The sequence below is a fragment of the Hemitrygon akajei genome, chromosome 22 (assembly GCF_048418815.1).
Source record: "Hemitrygon akajei chromosome 22, sHemAka1.3, whole genome shotgun sequence".
Classification (NCBI taxonomy): domain Eukaryota; kingdom Metazoa; phylum Chordata; class Chondrichthyes; order Myliobatiformes; family Dasyatidae; genus Hemitrygon; species Hemitrygon akajei.
The window spans coordinates 8,988,513-9,008,874 of NC_133145.1; the positions used below are offsets into that span (position 1 = coordinate 8,988,513).

The following is a 20,362-nucleotide window of genomic DNA, read 5'->3' on the forward strand; positions in this document are numbered from 1 at the left end:
TTTTTTACTTGTACAGGCCGCACCGGATTTTAGGCCGCACCGGATTTTCGGCCGCAGGTGTCCCACGTTGTAATATGAGATATTTACACAGAAAGATATTACACGTGAGGATTTTTTAACTTTTAATTAAATCCATATGGTAACATAAACAAATACATATTGCAAATGCTTTTTTTCGAACCGTGCCTGTAACGCGGCTACTTTTAAATATACGTTGCGTATACTTTTTTACTGAACAACATTCCAATATCTCCTAACGACTGGTAAAAAATATATATACTGCAGCCTACCAGGAAAAGTTATTGATCGCCTTTAACTTAAAAGCAGCGTTCGCTCAGATCCAATGCCGCTCGCGTAATGCCGCTCGCCCCCCCTCCTTCCCGTTTATCGCAAACTGGCATTTTTCCCACAAGACGCGGCGAAACCGGGTGTGACGTCATAGCATCCCGCGATGTAGTACAGAAAACAAATATAGTTAAAACACTTCTAACTTTAACTAGAAAATGAATTACTAAGCGAAAATATTATAAACTAAATAACTGCCATAAAGGCAGCACAATGCTTTTCTTCGAGTGTTTTCCATGTTGATGAGGGTGAGTACAAATGACTGATTTACAATAATTTAATTGTGAAAGTGCGCTTGATTTATCGTACAATTTCATTGGACCTCTGTGAACTACTCATCAATTTTATTGGTCTACTGTTACGAGGCAAAATGTTTTTGGCGGCATGAAAAAAATCATGCATTAGCCGCACCGTATTAAAGGCCGCAGAGTTCAAAGCTGTTCAAAATGTGGGAAAAAAGTAGCGGCTTATAATCCGACATCTATGGTAACTATTTTTATTCAGAGATATAACACAGAACAGGCCCTTCCAGTCCTTTAAGCCAGTCTGCTAGCATCCCACCAATTCAACCCTAGCATAATCACGGGATAATTTACAATGACCAATTAACCTAATAACCAGTACGTCTTTAGACCATGCGAGGAAACCAAAGCACCTGGAGGAAACCTACAGACCCCAAGGAGAGGACGTACAAACTCCTGAGGATGCCAGGATTGAACTTCGAACTGACGCCCCAAGCTGAAATAGCATTGTGCTAACCACTACAAAATGCCTAATGTCTAATTTCAATGCACACATATCAGATCAAAAGATAGGCTGTTAACTGCCTTTCTTTTCTATCCTATTATGTCTCATTTGGTCAAAGACTGAGGATTACTTCAGTGGCAGACCTACAGATTCAAAATTTGTCTCTTTAAAATGGTATTAAAGTTATCCCTGCTCCTTCTGTTTCTCAAGAAATAAATTGAATTTAATTCCTAAACTATATTGTAAACTTTGTTCTTGGTAGTAATTTGAGTTTTGAAATGAATTTAATAAAACTAGGATTTGCACACCTTACTCATGTTGTCCACCTCTTCAGCCCTCTGCTTGATGCGAATTGCCATAGCGTTAATCTTCTCCTTTTCCAGCTGTAGTTCATGACGCTCTTGATTCAGCAGCTCTCGTTCCTCAGCTAGCTTTTCCTCCTTTGATTTCATTTGAATGGCTTTTAACTTCAATTCAGCATGTTCCTACAGGGACAAGGTCAGTTACAAATATTAAGGATGAGGTTTCGGGGTACTTAGAGGTAGATGATAAAATAGATTGAAGTGCTGATATTATTAAGGGAAAATCTTGTTCAACAAATCTATTGGAATTCTTTGGGGAAATAAAGGGGAGGATAGACAAAGGAGAATCAGTGGATGTTGTTTAGTTGGATTTTCAGAAGACTCTTGACAAAATGCCACACATGAGGCTGTTAAACCAGTTAAGAGCCTACGGTACTATAAGAAAGATTGGCTGATTGGCAGAAGGCAAAGATGGGACTTTTCAAGTTGGGTGCTGGTGGTTGCCACAGGGGTCAGTGTTGGATGCACTACTTTTCACATTATATGGTAATGATTTGAATGATGGAATTGTTGGCTCTGTGATCAATTTTGTGGATGATACAAAAATAGAGGGGGGAGTAAGTAGTATTGAGGAGGTGGGAAGTCTACAGAAGAACTTAGACAGATTAGGAGTATGGGTAAAGAAGTGACAGATGGAATACAACGTAGGGAAGTGTATGGTCATGCAATTTGATAGAAGGAATAAAGGAGTATGGGAAGCAAGTTCAGAAATCAGAGGTGCAAAGGTACAGGATTCCTTAAAGGTTAACTTGAAGGTTGAGTTGGTAGTAAGGAAGGGAAATGCAATGTTAACATTCATTTCTAAAGGTCTAGAATATAAAATAAGGATGTAATGCTGAGGCATTACAAGGCATTGATCAGACCATATTTGGAGTATTGTAAGCAGTTTGGGCCCTACATCTAAGAAAGGACATGCTTGCATTCGAGAGTCTGGAGGAGGTTTATGAGAATGATCCCACGATGAAAGGGCAACATATGAAGTTCACCTGAAGTCTCTGGGCCTGTACTCAATGAAGTTTACAACTCCTCCCTTGGAGTGTCAGACACTCTGAGCCAATAGGCTGGTCCTGGACTTATTTCCACTTGGCATAATTTACTTATTATTATTTAATTATTTCTGGTTTTATATTGCTATATTTCTACACTATTCTTGGTTGGTGCGACTGTAACGAAACCCAATTTCCCTCAGGATCAATAAAGTATGTCTGTCTGTCTGGCTGTTTAGGAGAATGAGTTAGGATCTCATTGAAACCTAGCGAATATTGAAAGGACTAGATAGAGTGACCCTGCAGAAGATGTTTCCAATAGTGGGAGAGTCTAGAACTAAAGGGCACAGCCTCAGAACAGAAGTACATCCCTTTAGAAGAGATGAGGAGAAATTTCTTTAGCCTGGGGATGGTGAACCTGCGGAACTCATTGCCACAGACATTTGTGGAGGCCGTCATATTTAAAGCAGAGTCTAATAGGTTCTTGATTAGTAAGGGCATCAAAGATTGTGGGAAAAAGGCAGGAGAATGGAATTGAGAGGGGAAATAAAGTTCAATAGAATCAATGAAAATCTACACACACAGACTGACAGATTGTACGAATACAAAAGAAACAAGCAATATAAATAAATTAGATAGATAGATAGATAAATCAATCTGAGAACATGAGTTGTAGAGTCCTTGAAAGTGAATTCACAGGTAATGTTCAGTGATCATTTCAGTGTTGTAGAGTGAAGCTGTCCATGCTGGTTTGGAAGACTGATTGTTGAAGGGTAATCAGCCATGATCAAATAGTGGAGCAGAGTTGATGGGCCAAATGACTTAATTCTGCTCCTATATCTTATGGACTTATGGTCTAAACAACAGATACTGACTTTTGAAACAACCTTGAAACATTCTTAAAGTAACTAGTACTTAACTATGAAGCTGCTAGCTAAAGACAAAATCCTAATAAAACAATAAGATTTTTGTATTTAAAATATACAAATGGTCAAACCAATCAAAATATTCAATGAGAAATATCTATTTGAATGTCTTTACTTGCTATGCCTCTTTGCATTCATTATCTTTAGGAGGTGGAGCAGCTTCAATGAAATGTTAAAATGAGAAATTTGGCCAATTGTGATAGAGAAATATTTACCAGATCAGACAACATCTTGCGAGGAAAGAAATGAAGATAACGTTTCAGGTCAACAAACCCATCATCAAAGCCGTGATTGGTTAACGTGATTTTAAGGTGCAGAGAAGTTTGGAAAGGTGGGGGGGGGGGGGGGGGTGTGGTGAGGAATTAACAATAATGAAGGTCTGTTACAGAACCAAAGGAGAGAGTAACTGTCAGAGGGGACAATGATAAAGGCAAAGTGAGTGGCGACAAATAAAGAAACAATACAGGAGATATGCAAGGGAATAGCTATTCACTATTTCATATTAGTAAACTCAAAGCTGAATACAGCACACCTAGTCTGAAGATTGTGCTATTTCTTAGTTACATTGAGTTTAAATGGAAAAACATGGAAGATCAAAGAGACAGAGAACAAAATGGGAGTGAAGAGCAAAATTAAACTGGAAGCTCTGAATTACTTAAAAAAGGCATTTTGCAAAATGGTCCTCCAAGCTTTATTTGGTGTCTTCAGCAAAGTAAGCAGTGGAGACAACTGTTTCATCTGGACAGAACTAGGTGGTGCAGGAGGTAAAAGCACAGGTATTGTATCTCTAGTAATCATAGACTAGGCGGAAATGAATGGAATAATGAAACAGGGAGGAGCAGGAAGTTGGTGGCACCTTCCCCTGTAACCACTGGAAGCGTAGAGTCTGACTTTACTCATTTTTATGGCGTTGCTATTCAATATTTTGTAATATTATTTGTTTTGTGTATAGGTTGATACATTAATGAGTATCTCTGGCTTATATCCTCCATTCTGTGTAGTTTAAGCTAACAGCAAAAACTAGATAAAGTTCACACAAATTCATTACCTAATTTTCAACAGTATACGAAGAATGGCAATTCTGTAAATAAGTCACCAGAAATTAAAATAACAAAAAATATGCTTTCTATGTTACCAAATTATATGAACTAAGTATTTAGTTGTCTAATTAACTTTCTTTTTCCAGTACTAGCATATTAAAGGAACTTTTTGATGGTGGTGATGCAGGAAAGCAGCTGGTCTTAATTTTGAAGCAAATAAACTTGTCATGACCCTACAACAAATGCTTGGGCCTAAATGAGGCTAACCACTGAAGTAACTGATATCCAAGAAATCAACTCCTCTGATAATACATGGAAGTCCTGGATAAATCAAAGCCAGCTCAGACTTGAAGCCATCAACAGTTCTTGATTACTTTAGATACCACAATATCTCTCCACCTAGTGGCCTGGGTCTTGAGCAATTCAGTGAACTGTTTATTCACTAGATGTGGACACCTTTGACAAGGGCAACAATTGTTGTCCATCCTTAATTGACCTGAACTGAGGAGATAGGTATGAGTCAATCAGCTTGGTGAATCTCAAACCATGGAATGTAGAAAGTATAAAGCCAGAAAATTTCTTTCCACAAAGAATATTAGTGAACCAGATACAGTTTTCAACCATCCAGCGGTTTCATGGTTACAATTACTGAATCAGCTTTCTTTAGTTACTTGAATTTGCATTTCCAATTACCATGATGAGATTTGCACTGATGTTCTGGATCACTGATCTGAACTGTAGCTCTTGGTTCATAACTCTGTCATTGTATTATCGTATCTCAGTACGGGACTTAGATAGATTAAGCGATTGTTCAGGTAGAGTGACCTGGTGATATTCATCTCCACTACAGTCTTGGATGGCCAAAAGTTCACAGGAAGATCAAATGCCTTTAATACTTCCTGCTGAATGTCTGCACACATACCTCACCCAAGCTGATCATTCTGAATAGGCTAAATTCGTTTCCATGGTACAGTACCAAACAAAGTAAAGCCTAAACTGCCTATAAAGTACATTAAATCCCTGTATTTATACATACCTAGGTCCAAATCTCCAGTTTCTGTATTAATATCCACATTGATAGAAAAACATACCTACGTACAAACATTCCTGCATCCTAGGACTGAACAGAGAGCTTACCACTTTATTAGAGAAAAGTGCTGCTCACTTACTTTTGCCAGGCTGAAGATTGCTCCTTCTTGCTGTGCATTGAGCTGTAAGGAACGATTGGTATCTCGTTCTATCCGCCCACTGTTCAGTTTCTGTTGTGTGTGAAACTCTGCCCATTCACCAGCCAGTCTTCGACGTTCCTCGGCACAGCGCTGCATCATTGACTGCTGCTCCTCCAGCAAGGCACTCTGACAGATTGAAGCATGCATTATAACATGGAGTAAGCCCCCTTTCCCACCCACTGTCTCACAATCAGAGCTGCAGACAATCCCTTGGAAACATCTAGTGAGCTGCAAGAAGACTTCCATGTTTTTCCACTGAAACCATCTTAAACCAGCCCAGCATTTCACCTACTGTTTAGGTCAGCGGTCCAAAACCACTGGGCCGCGGCCCGGTAGCACATGCTTTGTCGCCCACTGATTGGGGACCACCGGTTTAGGTGACCTAAGAGCAAATGAAATTATTTTAAAATCTGCAGATGCTGAAAATCTGAAATAACTGCAGAGTATTGGTATTGGTTTATTATTGTCACATTACAAAGATGAGTGAAAAGCTTATCTTGCATAGTTTATACAATCAAATCATTACACAGTACATTAAACTAGAATAAGGAAAACAATAACAATACACACTGAAGTGTAAAAGCTACCAAAAGAGCATAGTGCAGGTAAACGATAAGGTGCAAGATCATAAAGAGGTAGATTGTGAGGCCAAGAGTCCATCCTATTGTACAAGAGGTCCATTAAAGAGTCTGATAACAGTAAGGTGGAAGCGGTCCTTGAGCCTGCTGGTATGTGCTTTCAGGCTTTTGTATCTTCTCCTGGATGGGAAAGGTGAGAAGAGGAGTGAAAGCTGGAAACACTCAGTAGAGCAGATAGTAAGGTATCTTATGCAAACAAGAGCATTGTAGCTAAATTACTGTGAGAATAATTTGGCAGCCTAAAACAATGATCCAGAAATATTAATTCAAATCCAAATTTAAATTTAATTAGTTAAGAATAAAAAATAGTATCAGTGATAACAATCGTGAAACTACCAGATTGCTGTACAATCCCAGTTGGTTCACGAGATGTCTGTCAGGGAAAAGAAATCTGCAACCTTTACGTGGTTTGGCTTTTCTGTGACTATAAGACCAACAGTAGTGGGATTGGCATCTAACTGCTTTGTGAAATATCCTGACCAGTCATTCAGTTGTGTTAATCCAGTACAACACAACACAATTTAAAAATTCTGGTCAAACCAACCAGTATCAACTAGGTACCTAGGTTCAGATGCAACCCTAGAAACTAATTCTTCTCTACATCTAGACTGGATTGGTTGATAATTGTTACATATACTGAGGTACAGTGAAAAGCTTCTCTTGCATGCTGTTCTTACAGATATATTCATTACATACAGTTAGTCCCCGAGTTACGAACGTCTGACTTATGGACAACTCGTACTTATGAACTGAGGAAGGAGAACGCTGTCCGCCATTTTAAGTCAGATCGCGACGCCGTCTGCCATTTTAAGTCATTGCTGTTGACACTGTGTTGAGTATTTAACTTTGTATTTGGCTTAAATTTTTCTTAGTAAGATTCACCCTGACCCCGCCCCCCTCCATTCCGGTCGGCTCATGGTGCAGTGAGATCAGCGCCGGCCTGGAGAACGGAGATTCCTGAGTTCGATTTAGTGACAGACCGCTTCCGTGCCGGGTTTGATGTCGATCCAGTGACTCCCATACCATCTGTGCCAGGTTGATGTTGAGCTCACAATTCGACCTCGTAAAAAAAAACACTGCCACCTCCAGTTTAAATTCCCACGCAGAATATTGTGGAGGATCAAATACCCAAACCCAGCACAGCCCCCACTTGTCCCATTTAGCCTGTCTCAATGCGGTGGTTCTTAGGACCCAGTAAATTCAGTGCGGTGGTCCTTAGGACCTCCGGAGCCGGCAGAGCTCGGGACCCACCACCCACAGCGTTTCTGTTCCATTGACGGGAAGCGATTGCAAATGAAAATAAAGTGGAAATAATAAAGCGTTTGGAAAGAGGTGAAACGCCATCGGTCATTAGAAAAGCGTTAAGCTACAGTCGGTCAACGATTGGAACAATTTTAATGGAACATGTGAAAGGCCCTGCCCCAATGAAAGCTACAATTATTACTAAGCAATGCAGTGGTTTAATTATTGGAATACATATGTTTCTTAGGTGTTTTATATGCATAGAAAGTTAAAATATATACTAAGACAAACGTTTGACTGACGCTAAATAATACCGGATGTACTTGTTCCGACTTAAGTACAAATCCGACTTAAAGATGGACTCAGGAACAAAACTCGTACGTAACCCGGGGACTGCCTGTAGTGCATTAAGGTAGTACACGGTAAATCAAAAGCAGATGCAGAATAATGCAGAAAAGCTGCAGAGAAACTGCAGTGCAGATAAACAGAAAGAAGCAAGATAGATTGCAACCAAGTTAGATTGTGAGATCAAGAGTCCATCTTATTGTCGTAGAGACAGTTCCATAGTCTTAATAACACTGGCACAGAAGCTGTCCTTAAGCCTGGTGGTATGTACTTTCAGGCAAGGAGAGGGAAGGAGAAAATGTTTGGGGTGGGTGAAGCTTTTGATTTGTGCTGACTGCCTTGCAGATACAGCAAGAATTGCAGACCAAGTACATTGACGGGAGACTGGTTTCTGTGATGTGCTGAGCTGTGTCCACAATTCTCTGCAGTTTCTTGCAGTCATGAGCAGAGCTGTTGCCATACTAAACCAAGATTTTATGCTTAGATTAGAAGAACTGTCTCACTGATGAGGCAAGGAATCATATACTTCTTCCATCACAGATACAGGTCTGGTAGACCTACAGATGACAGCATAAGGATCTACAGCAGAATCAGAATGTCCCTCTAGGTCTTCACCACTGACACTAAATGCCATGAAAGCATTAGATCAAACCTCCTGCTGATAGGATGAATCTGAAATGATAATTCAAAGAACACACACAAAATGCTGGTGGAATGCTGTGTTTCACAAGCATTTTGTGTGTGTTGTTTGAATTTCCAGCATCTGCAGATTTCCTCGTGTTAGCTCTGATAATTCAAAGGTTCATTTATTATCAAAATATACACTATGAAATTCTTCTTTTCCAGATAGTCAGAAAACCAGGAAAGAAAAGAACGGCAGCACGATTAGCAACCCCCACATCCCTCCTCCCCGTACAAAAAAAATAACAAAACCGGAATAGCCACAGCAACCAAATCACCCTCACCCGCATGCAAAAAAACAAGAAAGATCAGGCAAAAAACACAGAATGATAGATAGATAGATAAATATCTATAGATATAAGATAGATAAAACGTCCATTCAAGTCCATATCCATATCCAAAACGCAGCACATATGGATAAATTCTCTGGGTACAGCAGCAGCCTCTCCCTTCTCCAGCAGTAGAGTGATCACCAGCGATCAAAAGGCAGTTTCCCTCTCTCCAGCAGCAGAGTGATCAAAAGGCAGTGTCCCCTCTCTGGTAGCAGGGTGATCCTCCACTGATCAAAAGGCATTCTCCCCTCTCCGGCAGCAGAGTGATCTCACTAGCGATCAAAAGGCAGTTTCCCCTCTCTGGCAGCAGAGCGATTCCACTGGCAATCAAAAGGTAGGTTGCTGGCGACTCACCTTCTGCATTTACCTTGACGTTTCAATCTTCTGTGTCACTTCAACTGGCAAATAATGGAAGCTTTAATCAGCAAAATGGAGTTGAACATCAGCTTGTGCCCCGCAGCGTCCCATAGTCTTCTCGCCACAAGGTTTGGACATGCTGCCTCTGCCACCTGGAATCCTCTGAGACTGCAGAGCATGGAAACACCCAAACGATCTCCAAACTGCAAACCATAGGCTCTAGCATAGTGGTCGCCAACCCGTCAATTGCGATCGACTGGTCAGTCTTTGAGACTTTCCCAATAGATCCCGAGAAAAATGAAAAATACACAAATACTGTTGAGAGATGGTTTTCAGCGGGAAAAAACGTGAGCAAGCGGGACAGAAGCTAAGTGCCGAGAGCTGCGAAAACTAAATTGCGGATTAGACTGGACGTAAGGAACCCTCTTTGAGTATCGCTGTATTCCCATCGTGTTTAACACACACACCACCCCCCCCCCCCACCTCGGCTAGTCTGCAAGAATATTGTCAATATTAAACCGGTCCGCGGTGCAAAAGTGGGTGGATACCCCTGATGTTTATATATTATTTCTACTTCCAGGTTGCGGGATTTTACTTCCGGTCTTTTCCGCCCTGGTGCGCATGCCTGTAACTAATCGATCTGAGGTCGATCTCGCCTTTCACTAAGGCCGAGGTAGGGGCCCTTGGGCTTAAAAAGGTTGGTGACCACTACTCTAGCAGTTCCAGAATCAGATTCAAGACAAAAAACAAACATGACAGACATAAAAGAAGTGAAATATATGGTTTCATGATCCATCCAAATGATTTCTTCTGAAGGAGCATTGTACACAGGCACCATCTTGACCAGAATTTCGCCAGGTTGAATACTAAATTGAAGCAGTAAGAATACAATATACTCTTGTAGAGTTGCAGCTCTGTGACTTCACATTAAAAAATTCAGTCAGCAGTTTGTTTCATTCATGAAAGAACAATATAAGGGAAAAACCATAAGGCCTCATTCTCACAAATCTGCCGTTACAGGTATGTCTACGTGTGACATTTTCTTTAGCAGTGATAAATAAACTGCTTCAAGGAAACAACGTCCTGTCTTTGCACTGACAACATCCTCCATGCTTTGTGTCAATACTGTCAAATGAAGTGGGCTAGCTTCAGAACAGATCAAACAGTTCAACTAAGAATCCAAGAGGCAGTGGGAACCATCTGCAGAAGGTGAGGTGTATTCCACTAGTAATGTCACTTTACCAAGCAATCAGTCACATAAACCTAAACACTAGTAACAACTACTTCACTAAATTCAGGGTCCCAAACAGTCCTTCCAATTGAGGCGACACTTCACCTGAAAGTCTCTGAGTGTTATCTACTGTATCCGGTGCTTCTGGTATTGCCTCCTGTAAATCGGTGAGATGTGACGTAAATTGGAAGACCACTTCACTGAGCACCTAAAGCGGGATCTCCCGGTAGCCACCCAATTCAATTCTACCTCTAATTCCCAGTCTGACATTTCAATCTGTGGCCTCCTCTATTGATACGATGAGACCACACTCAGGTTGGAGGAGCAACACCAATATTCTGTCTGGGTAGTCTCTAACCTGATGACATGAACATCAATTTCTCAAACTTCTGGTAATTACCCACCTTCACCACTCCCCATTCCTGTTCCCCTCTCTCACCTTAACTCCTTATCTGCCCATCACCTCCCTTTGGTTCTCCTCCTCCCTCCCTTTCATCCATGGTCTTCTATGCTCTCCTTTCAAGTTCCTCCTCTTCCAGCCCTTTATATCTCTTTCAGCAATCAACTTCCAGCTCTCTACTTCACCATCACCGGCCACTTTGTACTTCCTCCTCCCCTCCCCACACCTTCTTACTTTAACTTCTCATCTTTCTTTCCAGACCTGATGATGTGTCTTGGCCCAAAATGTTAACTGTTTACTCTTTTCCACAGATGCTGCCTGGCCTGCTGAGTTCCTCTAGTTTTTTGTGTGTGTTACATAAAGTTAAAGATGTTTTCTGCTCTAAGCAGCTTGTGTCTCTACCTTTGCCCTCTCCAGCTCCTCCCTCTCAATACTGAAGTGTTGATTCATGAGTTTACGTTCTTCCTCCAGGGATCGCTGCAGTGATTCCACTTTGCTTTGCTCTGCTGATGCCCTCCACCGCTCCTGCAGAGAAATGCAAAACAGAGACATGTACAGTCAGTGGCCACTTTATTAGCTACACTTGCAAATTTCTAATCAGCCAATCATGTGGCAGCAATTCAATGATTAAAAGCATGCAGACATGGTCAAATGGTTCAGCTGTTGTTCAGGCCAAACATCGGAATGAGGAATAAATGTGATTTAAGTAACTTTGACCATGGAGAGATTGTTGGTGTCAGATAGGGAAGTTTGAGTGTCTCAGAAACTGCTGATGTACAAGGATTTTCATGCACAACAGTCTCTAGAGTTTACAGACAATATTGCAAAAAAACAAAACATCCAGTGAGTGGCAGTTCTGTAGGTGAATACACTTTGAGAAATCAGAAGGAAATAGCCAGACTGGTTCAAGCCGACAGAAAAGTGATAGTGGTGTGCATAAGGGTATCTCTGAACGTACAACACATTGAACCTTGAAGTGGATGGAGATGAGTTATACAGCTCTCGTTACATGCATGTGCAGTTCAACTCTTTGAGTGATAATGCAGAAAGTTTGAAGTTAATAACTCATCTCCTTCTACCTTAGGCCACAAACTTATCAGTCACCCCTGCTGTGGACCACTCCTGGAGGTCCAAGACGCCTACAAAGAAGGGATCCATATGCTCCAGACCACTGGACTAAGTGTGTAAATGTAGGAAAAAATAAATGTGCTAGGTTTTCTAAAATTGACTCCTTCTACCTTAGGCCATGAACTTATCAATCACCCCTCGTAGAAGCAGCATTAGGGCACGGCCCATTGAGTCTGCTCCGCCATTCGATCATGGCTGATTTATTATCCCCTCACAACCCCATCCTCCTGCCTTTTCCACGTAACCTTTGCTACACTGACTAATCAAGAACCTATTAACCTCCACTTTAAAAATACTCATTGACCCTGCTGAATTCCCAGTCCACTTTACTGGCAAATAAAAACACAATGTCCTGGTCCAGGCCAAAAAACCTGGCATCAACAGTACGCAGCTTGAGAGAACATGCGTCTTCAAGATCAGTGTAAAAAAATTACTTTTCTTCTCCCACAACCAAAGAATGTTAACACAGTAAGGTGACATGGCCACACATGTACTTTCCTGGTTCACAGGTTAACAGTTACTCTGGATGCCATCTGGAGAATACAAACAGGAGTGTAAGGTTCTCAGATTATTTACTGTAATGTTAACTGTTAACTGCATATATAAAATGGCTTCTCTGTAGTGTTATAATGAAATGGCTTCTTTGTATGTAACTGATGAAGTAATGCTCTGTTTAGTTGAAATGTTTGAGTTATAATTATTGATAACAGAGGAACTAACCAATGGAAGCGATATTATTCTATCTGTATGTGTGGGAACCTGGAGATAGTGTGCAGGATTTTTGGCAGGAGAACTGAAAAGGAAGGATGTGCTGGATGCGCTCTGGTTGACCACCGAGGTTGGTCCCAGGCAGTGGGTCGAGGAGGTCGGAGAAGATCAAATGGTGGGCAGAAGGCTTCGATAATTGAGCTCCAACGGTTGTGCATGAACTGATTGAACTCTGGTAAGTTTTGGCACCCTTTTCTTTTTTATATTGTATCACTATTAATTACCTAGTTCCAGTAAGATTTATAAAGTGTAATCTGTAAAACATACATTGTGTGCTGTCTGATATTGTAGGTGTGAGCTTGTACCAGTGTGCATTACACAGCATCTACACAAACAGGAGACACGGTTTGGCAGGTGGGTGGATTTTCCCCTAGACAAACACAAGCTGCTAGCCCTAAGTGTTACATTTGTGGGGGATCGTCCCAGATAGAATTCTGTGGATGCTGTGTGACCACTCTGCTTAAATAAATCACAGTTGGGATGGTGGCAGCTGCTTTTCAGCATTGGTGTGCAGCTGCGAAGGTGGCAGAGAGGAATGCGTGTGTGTTGAGGGTGGTGGAGACTAGCGTACCGGATGAAGTGTTACTTCGGAGGCAGGTACAGATATGGTGCTAGTGCAGACAAGTGAGGACATAACGGGGCGGAGTTGCCAGAGGAGATTGACATCCCTGGGGAGGCGGGGCTATGGCACCTGCAGAGTGTCAGGGAGGGAGGGGCCAAAGCTCAGCGAGCAGGGTTGCCTGCAGAGGAGGGAGGAGATCTTAGGGAACAGATTCTTTCGGTGCTGAAGGATGAAGGGAAGGAGTGGTCAGATTTGGAAAAGTTGGTCTGTTCCCATTCCCCAGTGAAAGGCAAGAGTTCTGAGTTGGCCTCTGCACTTACCTCCTTAGCGAGAAGGACAGAGGATAAGAGGATAGCCGGAAGATAAGAGTTTTCTCGGGGATAACGCCCACTCCCGAGGATGAAGAGGATTATGAGACATAAGTAGAGCAAATGTCATAGTTGTTAAGTGAGTGGCAGTGCTTGGATGAGGAAAAGTGACAGAGATTGGTTGAAAGTTTGCCAGGAGTGGCAGCTGGGGTAGTGCGAGGCGTGAAGGTTAACTGGCCTTTGGCCACTCTTAAGGACGATATGGAGGCCTTCGAAAGTGCTTTTGGGTTGACCGGGAGCTCCTGGGAGCTCCTCAGGGAGTTTCAAAACATGTGTCAGGAGGAGGGTGAGAAGCTCTCTGCGTACCTTTTTCGGCTAGAGAGACGGCTTAGTGGGCTGCAGCACTTGGGGATCATTCAGACTGAACAGGTGGATCAGTCGAGGATGGATCAGGTGCCCAGGTCAAGGACATAATTGCTTGGAGTCTCCAGCAGTCTTATAAAATGCGCCCTCCTCCGACATTCATTCAATTGATCAGAGATGTGAGGGGGGGATGAGCGCGCGTTCAGGCCGCGGGAGGACTCTGTCAGCAGGATGAGATCCTCAGTTGTAGCCCCCAGTGGGGACAGGAGAGGAGCCGGCTCCACCTGGCAACTGATAAAGGAGGTGGTGGCCGAGTTGAGGACTGAGGGGTCAGAAGGGAGGGCTTTGCCCCCCCAGAGGACATACAGCACAGGATGCTGCGAGTGGCGGGAGGTCTGTGAGAAGAGCTGGTAGCGTGTGCTATAACTGTGGGAAAGAGGGGCACTTCTGGAGAGACTGCAGGGGGTGTGCTATAACTGCGGGGAGGAGGGCCACTTCCGGCGGGAATGTGAGCAGACGGAAGCCTCTAGGAGGGCAAGTCCCCAGGTATCCAAGAAGGGACAGGTGTCGGGAAACTTAGAGGAAACCTAGTGAGGGAACGGCCTGGTGTCTCTAGGAGAACATGTTCCCAGCAATGTACCAAGGAACCCCCGAAATCAAAAGACTTGAATTCGGAAGGATTAGTGGGACCCTGCTCTAGCGAGTTGCTACAGATAGAGGGAATCTATGCTAAAGCCATACTTGACACCAGGTTGCAGGTCATGCTACTATACTGCTCGTTTTACAACCAGTACTTAAAGCATTTGCCATTGACCCAATTCCATGCACTGGAGATTTGGGGCGTCAGTGCTAGGGATTATCCGTATGACGGGTATTTGTCAGTGAAACTAGAGTTTTCAGAAGCCGATGTGGGAGTGTCCTAAGTTTTGGAGACATTAGTGCTGGTTTGTCTGGACCCGGTTGAGGAGGGGGGTGCTTCAATTCTGGTGGGGACCAACACCCCTGTGGTGCGGAGGCTCATGGGGGCCTGCCAGGAGAGGGCGAGTGAGAACTGTTTGGAGACCCGGGCCATGCACCCAGCGTTTCATGCTGCTTTTGAGGAAGTGTGGCGCCGCCCTGGGCCGGAGACGGAATGTAAACCAGGGACAGCGTGGTGCACCCAGTCGAAGCCTGTGATAATAAGGCCTGGGGAAGTAGCGAGAGTGATGGGAACTCCCAGATTTCCAGGATTGCGAGGCCCTTTTAGTGGAAGACCTTGAGGGGGAGACACAATTTCCAGCTGGGGTGCTGGTGAGGACCGAAGTGCAGAGGCCCTCGATGGTACAGGCGAGGCGGATAGCTGTGAGTGTCAGGAACACTACGAAAAAAGAAATCACCTTTAAGAGAGGGATGCCGCTGCTGCATTTGTTCCCGGTGACGGTAATGTCTAAACGCCCGTGAAGCCCACTAGGGGGGGAAGGATTGGAAAACAAGAGGAAAGCTGACCACTGACGCCTTTAACTTTGGGGACTCTCCTATGCTGCCAAAGTGGAAACGCAGGCTGGTGGAGAAGATATCGAAGCTGGAAGATGTTTTTTCTCTTGACGAGATTGATGTGGGTTGCTCCAAGAGCACTCGCCATACCATCCGAGTGACTGAGGACACCCCATTTAGAGAGAGGTCATGGCGACTGACCTCTGCAGATGTGGAAGACGTGCAGCAGCACTTGTGCAAGCTGAAGGAAGCTAGAATCATCACTGAGTCCCGAAGCCCCTGTGCTTCCCCAATAGTAGTGGCCCAGAAGAAGAACGGAAAAGTACGCATGTGTGTGGACTATAGGACCTTGAACCGGTGCACTGTCCCTGACCAGCATACAGTCCCAAGGATCGAAGTTACGTTGGCCTGTCTGAGTGTGGTGAAGTTGTTTAGTGTGCTAGGCTTGAGGAGTGGATATTACCAGATCCCGATGAGTGAGGTTGACAAAGAGAAGACGGCATTTATATGCCCTTCTTGGGTTTTTCCAGATCGAAAGGATGCCCCGGGGATATCGGGAGTCCCTGCCACCTTCTAGAGGGTCATGGAGAAGACGGTGGGGGATATGAATTTGCTTGAAGTGTTGGTGTATTTGGATGATTTGGTAGTGCTTGGAGCCACCTTGGAAGAACACGAAGCGAGGCTACTGAAGGTGCCAAGTTGACTGAAGGAGGAAGGATTAAAACTCTCCCTGGACAAGTGCCAGTTCTGCAAGACGTCTGTTAGCTATGTTGGGCACATAATATTGCAGGATGGAGTAGCTACAGACCCGGCTAAGATAGAAGCGGTGACTACGTGGCTGAGGCCCCGGACTGTGAGCGCTCTGCGCTCGTTCTTGGGGTTCTGTGGTTATTATCGGAGATTCGTGAAGGGCTACACCAAAGTGAGTCACCCCTTGAACCAGCTTCTGCGTGGTTACCCTCCCTTGGGGAAGAAAGGGAAAGGGAAACGGGAGGTTGGAGAATATCTCAACCCATCGGAGCCCTTTGGACAGAGGTGGGATGCAAAATGTGAGGAGGCTTTTAAATCACTGAAAGAGATGATGATCCAGGCACCAGTGCTGGCCTTTGCGGACCTCCGATTACCCTATGTACTACACACTGACGCCAGCTGGCAGAGATTAGGGGCCGTCTTGTATCAAGATCAGGGCACCGGGTTGAGACCTGTCGCGTTTGTCAGCCAGAGTTTGTCGCCCTCCGAGAGAAACTATCCCACCCATAAGTTGGAGTTCCTGGCGTTTAAGTGGGCAGTGGTGGATAAGCTGAGTGACTATCTCTACGGAGCCAAGTTTGAGGTGAGGACGGACAACAACCCACTTATATCCAGACTTCGGCGAAACTGGATGCTACAGGCCATTGGTGGTTGGCGGCATTGTCGGTATATGATTTCAGCCTGAAGTACCAGCCGAGGAGCAGGAATGTCAATGTGGATGCTTTGTCATGACAGGAGCATGAGGTACAGGAGACAGACGAGGAGTGAGAGAGTGTTCCTGCCCCAGAGGTGAAAGCCATGCGTCAGTTTGCTATCACCATGAAGGCGGAGGAAAAGGAGAGGCTGGAGCGAGCAGTGGATCCATTGGGGGCTTCTGATGATGCCCTACCCCCAGTTTACTGTGACCTGACTGCACTGAAGACTAAGCAGTTGCTGGAACTAAGTCCGGGGTCAGTAGCAGCTGCTCAGCGAGATGACCTGGACATTGGCACTGTTTGATGCGCGGTGGAAAAGGGGGACGTGGCGTGGGCGGACAAGACGAAGCATGATTCAGTGCCTCCGTTATTGAGGGAATGGCCTCGGTTGAAGTTGAGGAAACAAGTTTTATATCAGGTAAATTTACCCCTGGACCGACCTCGGTGCTGGCAGTTGGTCCTGCCTGAGAAGTATCGAAAGTCCCTGCATAATGATTCTGGACATTTGGGGGTAGAGAAGACCTATGGATTGCTCAAAGACTGGTTTTACTGTCCCTGAATGAAGTCGGAGGTGGAAGAGTATTGCAAGTCCTGCATTCGCTGCATACACCGGAAGACACTGCCTGTGCAGGCTGCTCCGTTGCAAAGCAAGTTGGACCTGGTGTGTATGGATTTCCTGGCCATAGAACCTGGTGCCAGCAATACGGTGAATGTCTTAGTCATCACAGACCACTACACCAGGTATGCTCCAGTGTTCCCTACCAAGGATCAAAGGGTGACTACAGTGGCAAAAGTGCTATGGGAGAAGTATTTTGTGCATTATGGCCTTCCCCGGCGGATACATAGTGACCAGGGGCGAGACTTTGAGAGTAAGCTCATCTACGAGCTACTGGGTATGTTGGGGTTGAGAAATCAAGGACTATGCCCTATCATCCGTAGGGCGATCCCCAGCCGGAGAGGTTTAATCGGACGCTGTTAGACATGCTTGGAAATCTGGAGATAGCAAAAAGAGCCGATGGAGTCAACATATTGGGCATCTGGTTCACTGTTACAACTGTACATGCAATGAAGCTACTGGATACTTGCCCTATTATTTGATGTTTGGGCGCGAGGCAAGGTTGCTCATTGAGCTCTGTTTTGGACAGATGCGGGTGAAGTATTGCCGAAGCCCTACTTGAAGTATGTATCTGATATGAAGAAAGAAATACAAAGAACTTATGAGTTGGCTGGGGAGGCAGCCGCCAAGCAGAATTGGGGAAATAAGAAGAGGTAAGACCAGAAGGTGAAGTTCTCCCAACTCCTGCCAGGAGAGCGAGTCCTCATAAGGAATTTGGGACTACCTGGGAAACACAAGCTGGCTGATCGCTGGGCGGGCACGCCCTATGTAGTAGAGAGTCAGATGCCAAATCTACCAGTTCTCCGGGTGAGGCCCGAGCATGGGAGGGGGCCTGTCAAGATTCTCTGTTGGAATCACCTGTTGCCCCTGGGGCGAGATGTACAGGTACAGCGGGAACCCGAGATGCCGGCTGCGCCTAGTACCAGGACTCTGCGTCCATGCAGGGTGGAGGAAGAGCCCACCCCGGGAGATTGGGGCCCAGGCCCAGTCCCTGTGAGGGATACTGACTCAGAGGATGATGACTCAGAAGACTAGTACATGCTGCCGTTCACTGATGCCCCTGTGATGGAGGAGGAGACCCGTGGCCCTTTCCCCACTGGGTTAGACAGGGTAAAGGGGGTTAGTGATGAGAAGTTGAAGGTAACACTGAGTGCTAGAGAGGAGGATGTGGGACCCGAGTGAGAGATAGTGGGTTCTGAGGTGCAGAGGGGCTTGGGTGACCGCTCACAGGAGGGTTTGCCTTGTAGTTCCCATGAGCCTCCCGTCTTGTCCAAGGTGGAGGAGTTAGAAGAGGGTCTCAGAGAAGTAGGCACCCCCCAGATAGGTTGGCCTATGTAGCACCTGGGGAACAGGGTGTGATCTCCCCTGTTTTGAGGAGTTATACCACTGCTTTCTGCACATGGATTGGGCTGTGTGTTCTGCAGGAGGGGTTGGTGAATTATCTGAACGTCATGAGAGCATGACTTAATTCGGTGGCAGGAGAATGTAAAGTTCTCAGCTTATTTACTGTAATGTTAACTGTTAACTGCATATATAAAATGGCTTCTCTGTAGCGTTATAATGAAATGGCTTCTTTGTATGTAACTGATGAGGTAATGCTCTGTTTAGTTGAAATGTTTGGGTTATAATTATTGATAACGGAAGAAATAACCAATGTAAGCAATATTATTCTATGTGTGTGTGTGTGTGTGTGTGTGTGTGTGTGTGTGGAAACCTGGAGTGAGTGCTCGGGTTTATCGGGAGGAGAACCGAAGAGGAAGGATGTGCTGGACATGCTCTGGTCGACCACCGAAGTTGGTCCCAGACGGCAGGTCAAGGAGGTCGGAGAAGATCGAATGGTGGACAGAAGGCTTTGATGATTGAGCTCCAATGGTTGTGCATGAACTGATTGAACTCTGATAAGTTTTGGCGCCCTGTTCTTTCTTTTTATTTTGTATCATTATTAATTACCTAGTTCCACTAAGATTTATAAAGTGTAATCTGTAAAACGTACATTGTATGCTGTCTGATATTGTATGTGCAAGCTTGTACCAGTGTGCATTATACAACATCTACGTAAATGGGAGACATGGTTTGGCAGGTGGATGGATTTTCCCCTAGACAAACACAAGCCACTAGCCCTAAGTGTTACAGGAGTCATACAATGAAGGTACATGAATGTTTTAACAGATCAAATTATAGATGAAATTTAATTAAAGTATAATCAAGTATATAGTACAGGAATTACTGAGCATATCTGCAGTCTAAGACAACCAACCTAATCGTTGACAATTGAGTGTTTGTGGGGTTATTATCAGGCACAACTTTGCAGCATTGTAAAACTTAGAATTATTACAATGTAAATTATTTCTTCCTCAATGCCTCAACCACATCTCCATACCACCAGTCTCTTGCACATCTGGCAACTGGATACAACTCCACAAGTTCCCAAATTACTACATTCCTGATATTGAGCCATTTCAGTTATTCTTGTCTTTTTCATTCATTTCTTTATTCAATTCTTGATCTTAAACTCGATAGATTCTTTTCATCAGTAAATCAAGTTTTCAGATTTTCTCCAAAGTTTATTTTTCCTGCTTTCTTTAAAGTTACAATTGTATCTGAATACTTATCTGAAGCAAACTTGTCTCTGACTCTCCAGTCAATCCTATGATTTAATGGCAATGTGAAGATGATAATAATAATAATAATCCTTTAATGAAGAAACAAGAAGTGGGTAAAATTTGGAATGAAGTGGAATGTCTGAAAAATATTTAATCCAATTCCAATCAGAAACACAATCAGGAATACATTAACATTTCAGGCATTGTAACGTATCACAGATTACAACAATTATCT

The 20,362-nt window shown here is 44.1% G+C and overlaps 1 protein-coding gene across 9 annotated transcripts in view; it reads right to left on the bottom strand.

The window, feature by feature from the left end:
- Positions 1-20,362, bottom strand: part of LOC140714956 (fas-binding factor 1 homolog) — a 156,804-nt gene that overhangs the window by 38,132 nt on the left and 98,310 nt on the right. For 8 of the 9 annotated variants that reach the window (XR_012096038.1, XR_012096037.1, XM_073026650.1 and 5 more), the window contains 3 exons: positions 11,264-11,386; positions 5,576-5,761; positions 1,401-1,577 (listed from right to left, as the gene is read on the bottom strand). Coding sequence is in view for 7 of the 9 variants with exons in the window: in XM_073026650.1 (XP_072882751.1) it covers positions 1,401-1,577; positions 5,576-5,761; positions 11,264-11,386 (486 nt within the window). In the remaining 2 variants the exon portion in view is untranslated. The remainder of the gene's footprint in view (positions 1-1,400; positions 1,578-5,575; positions 5,762-11,263; positions 11,387-20,362) is intronic. The other variant, XM_073026655.1, reaches the window with a different exon arrangement.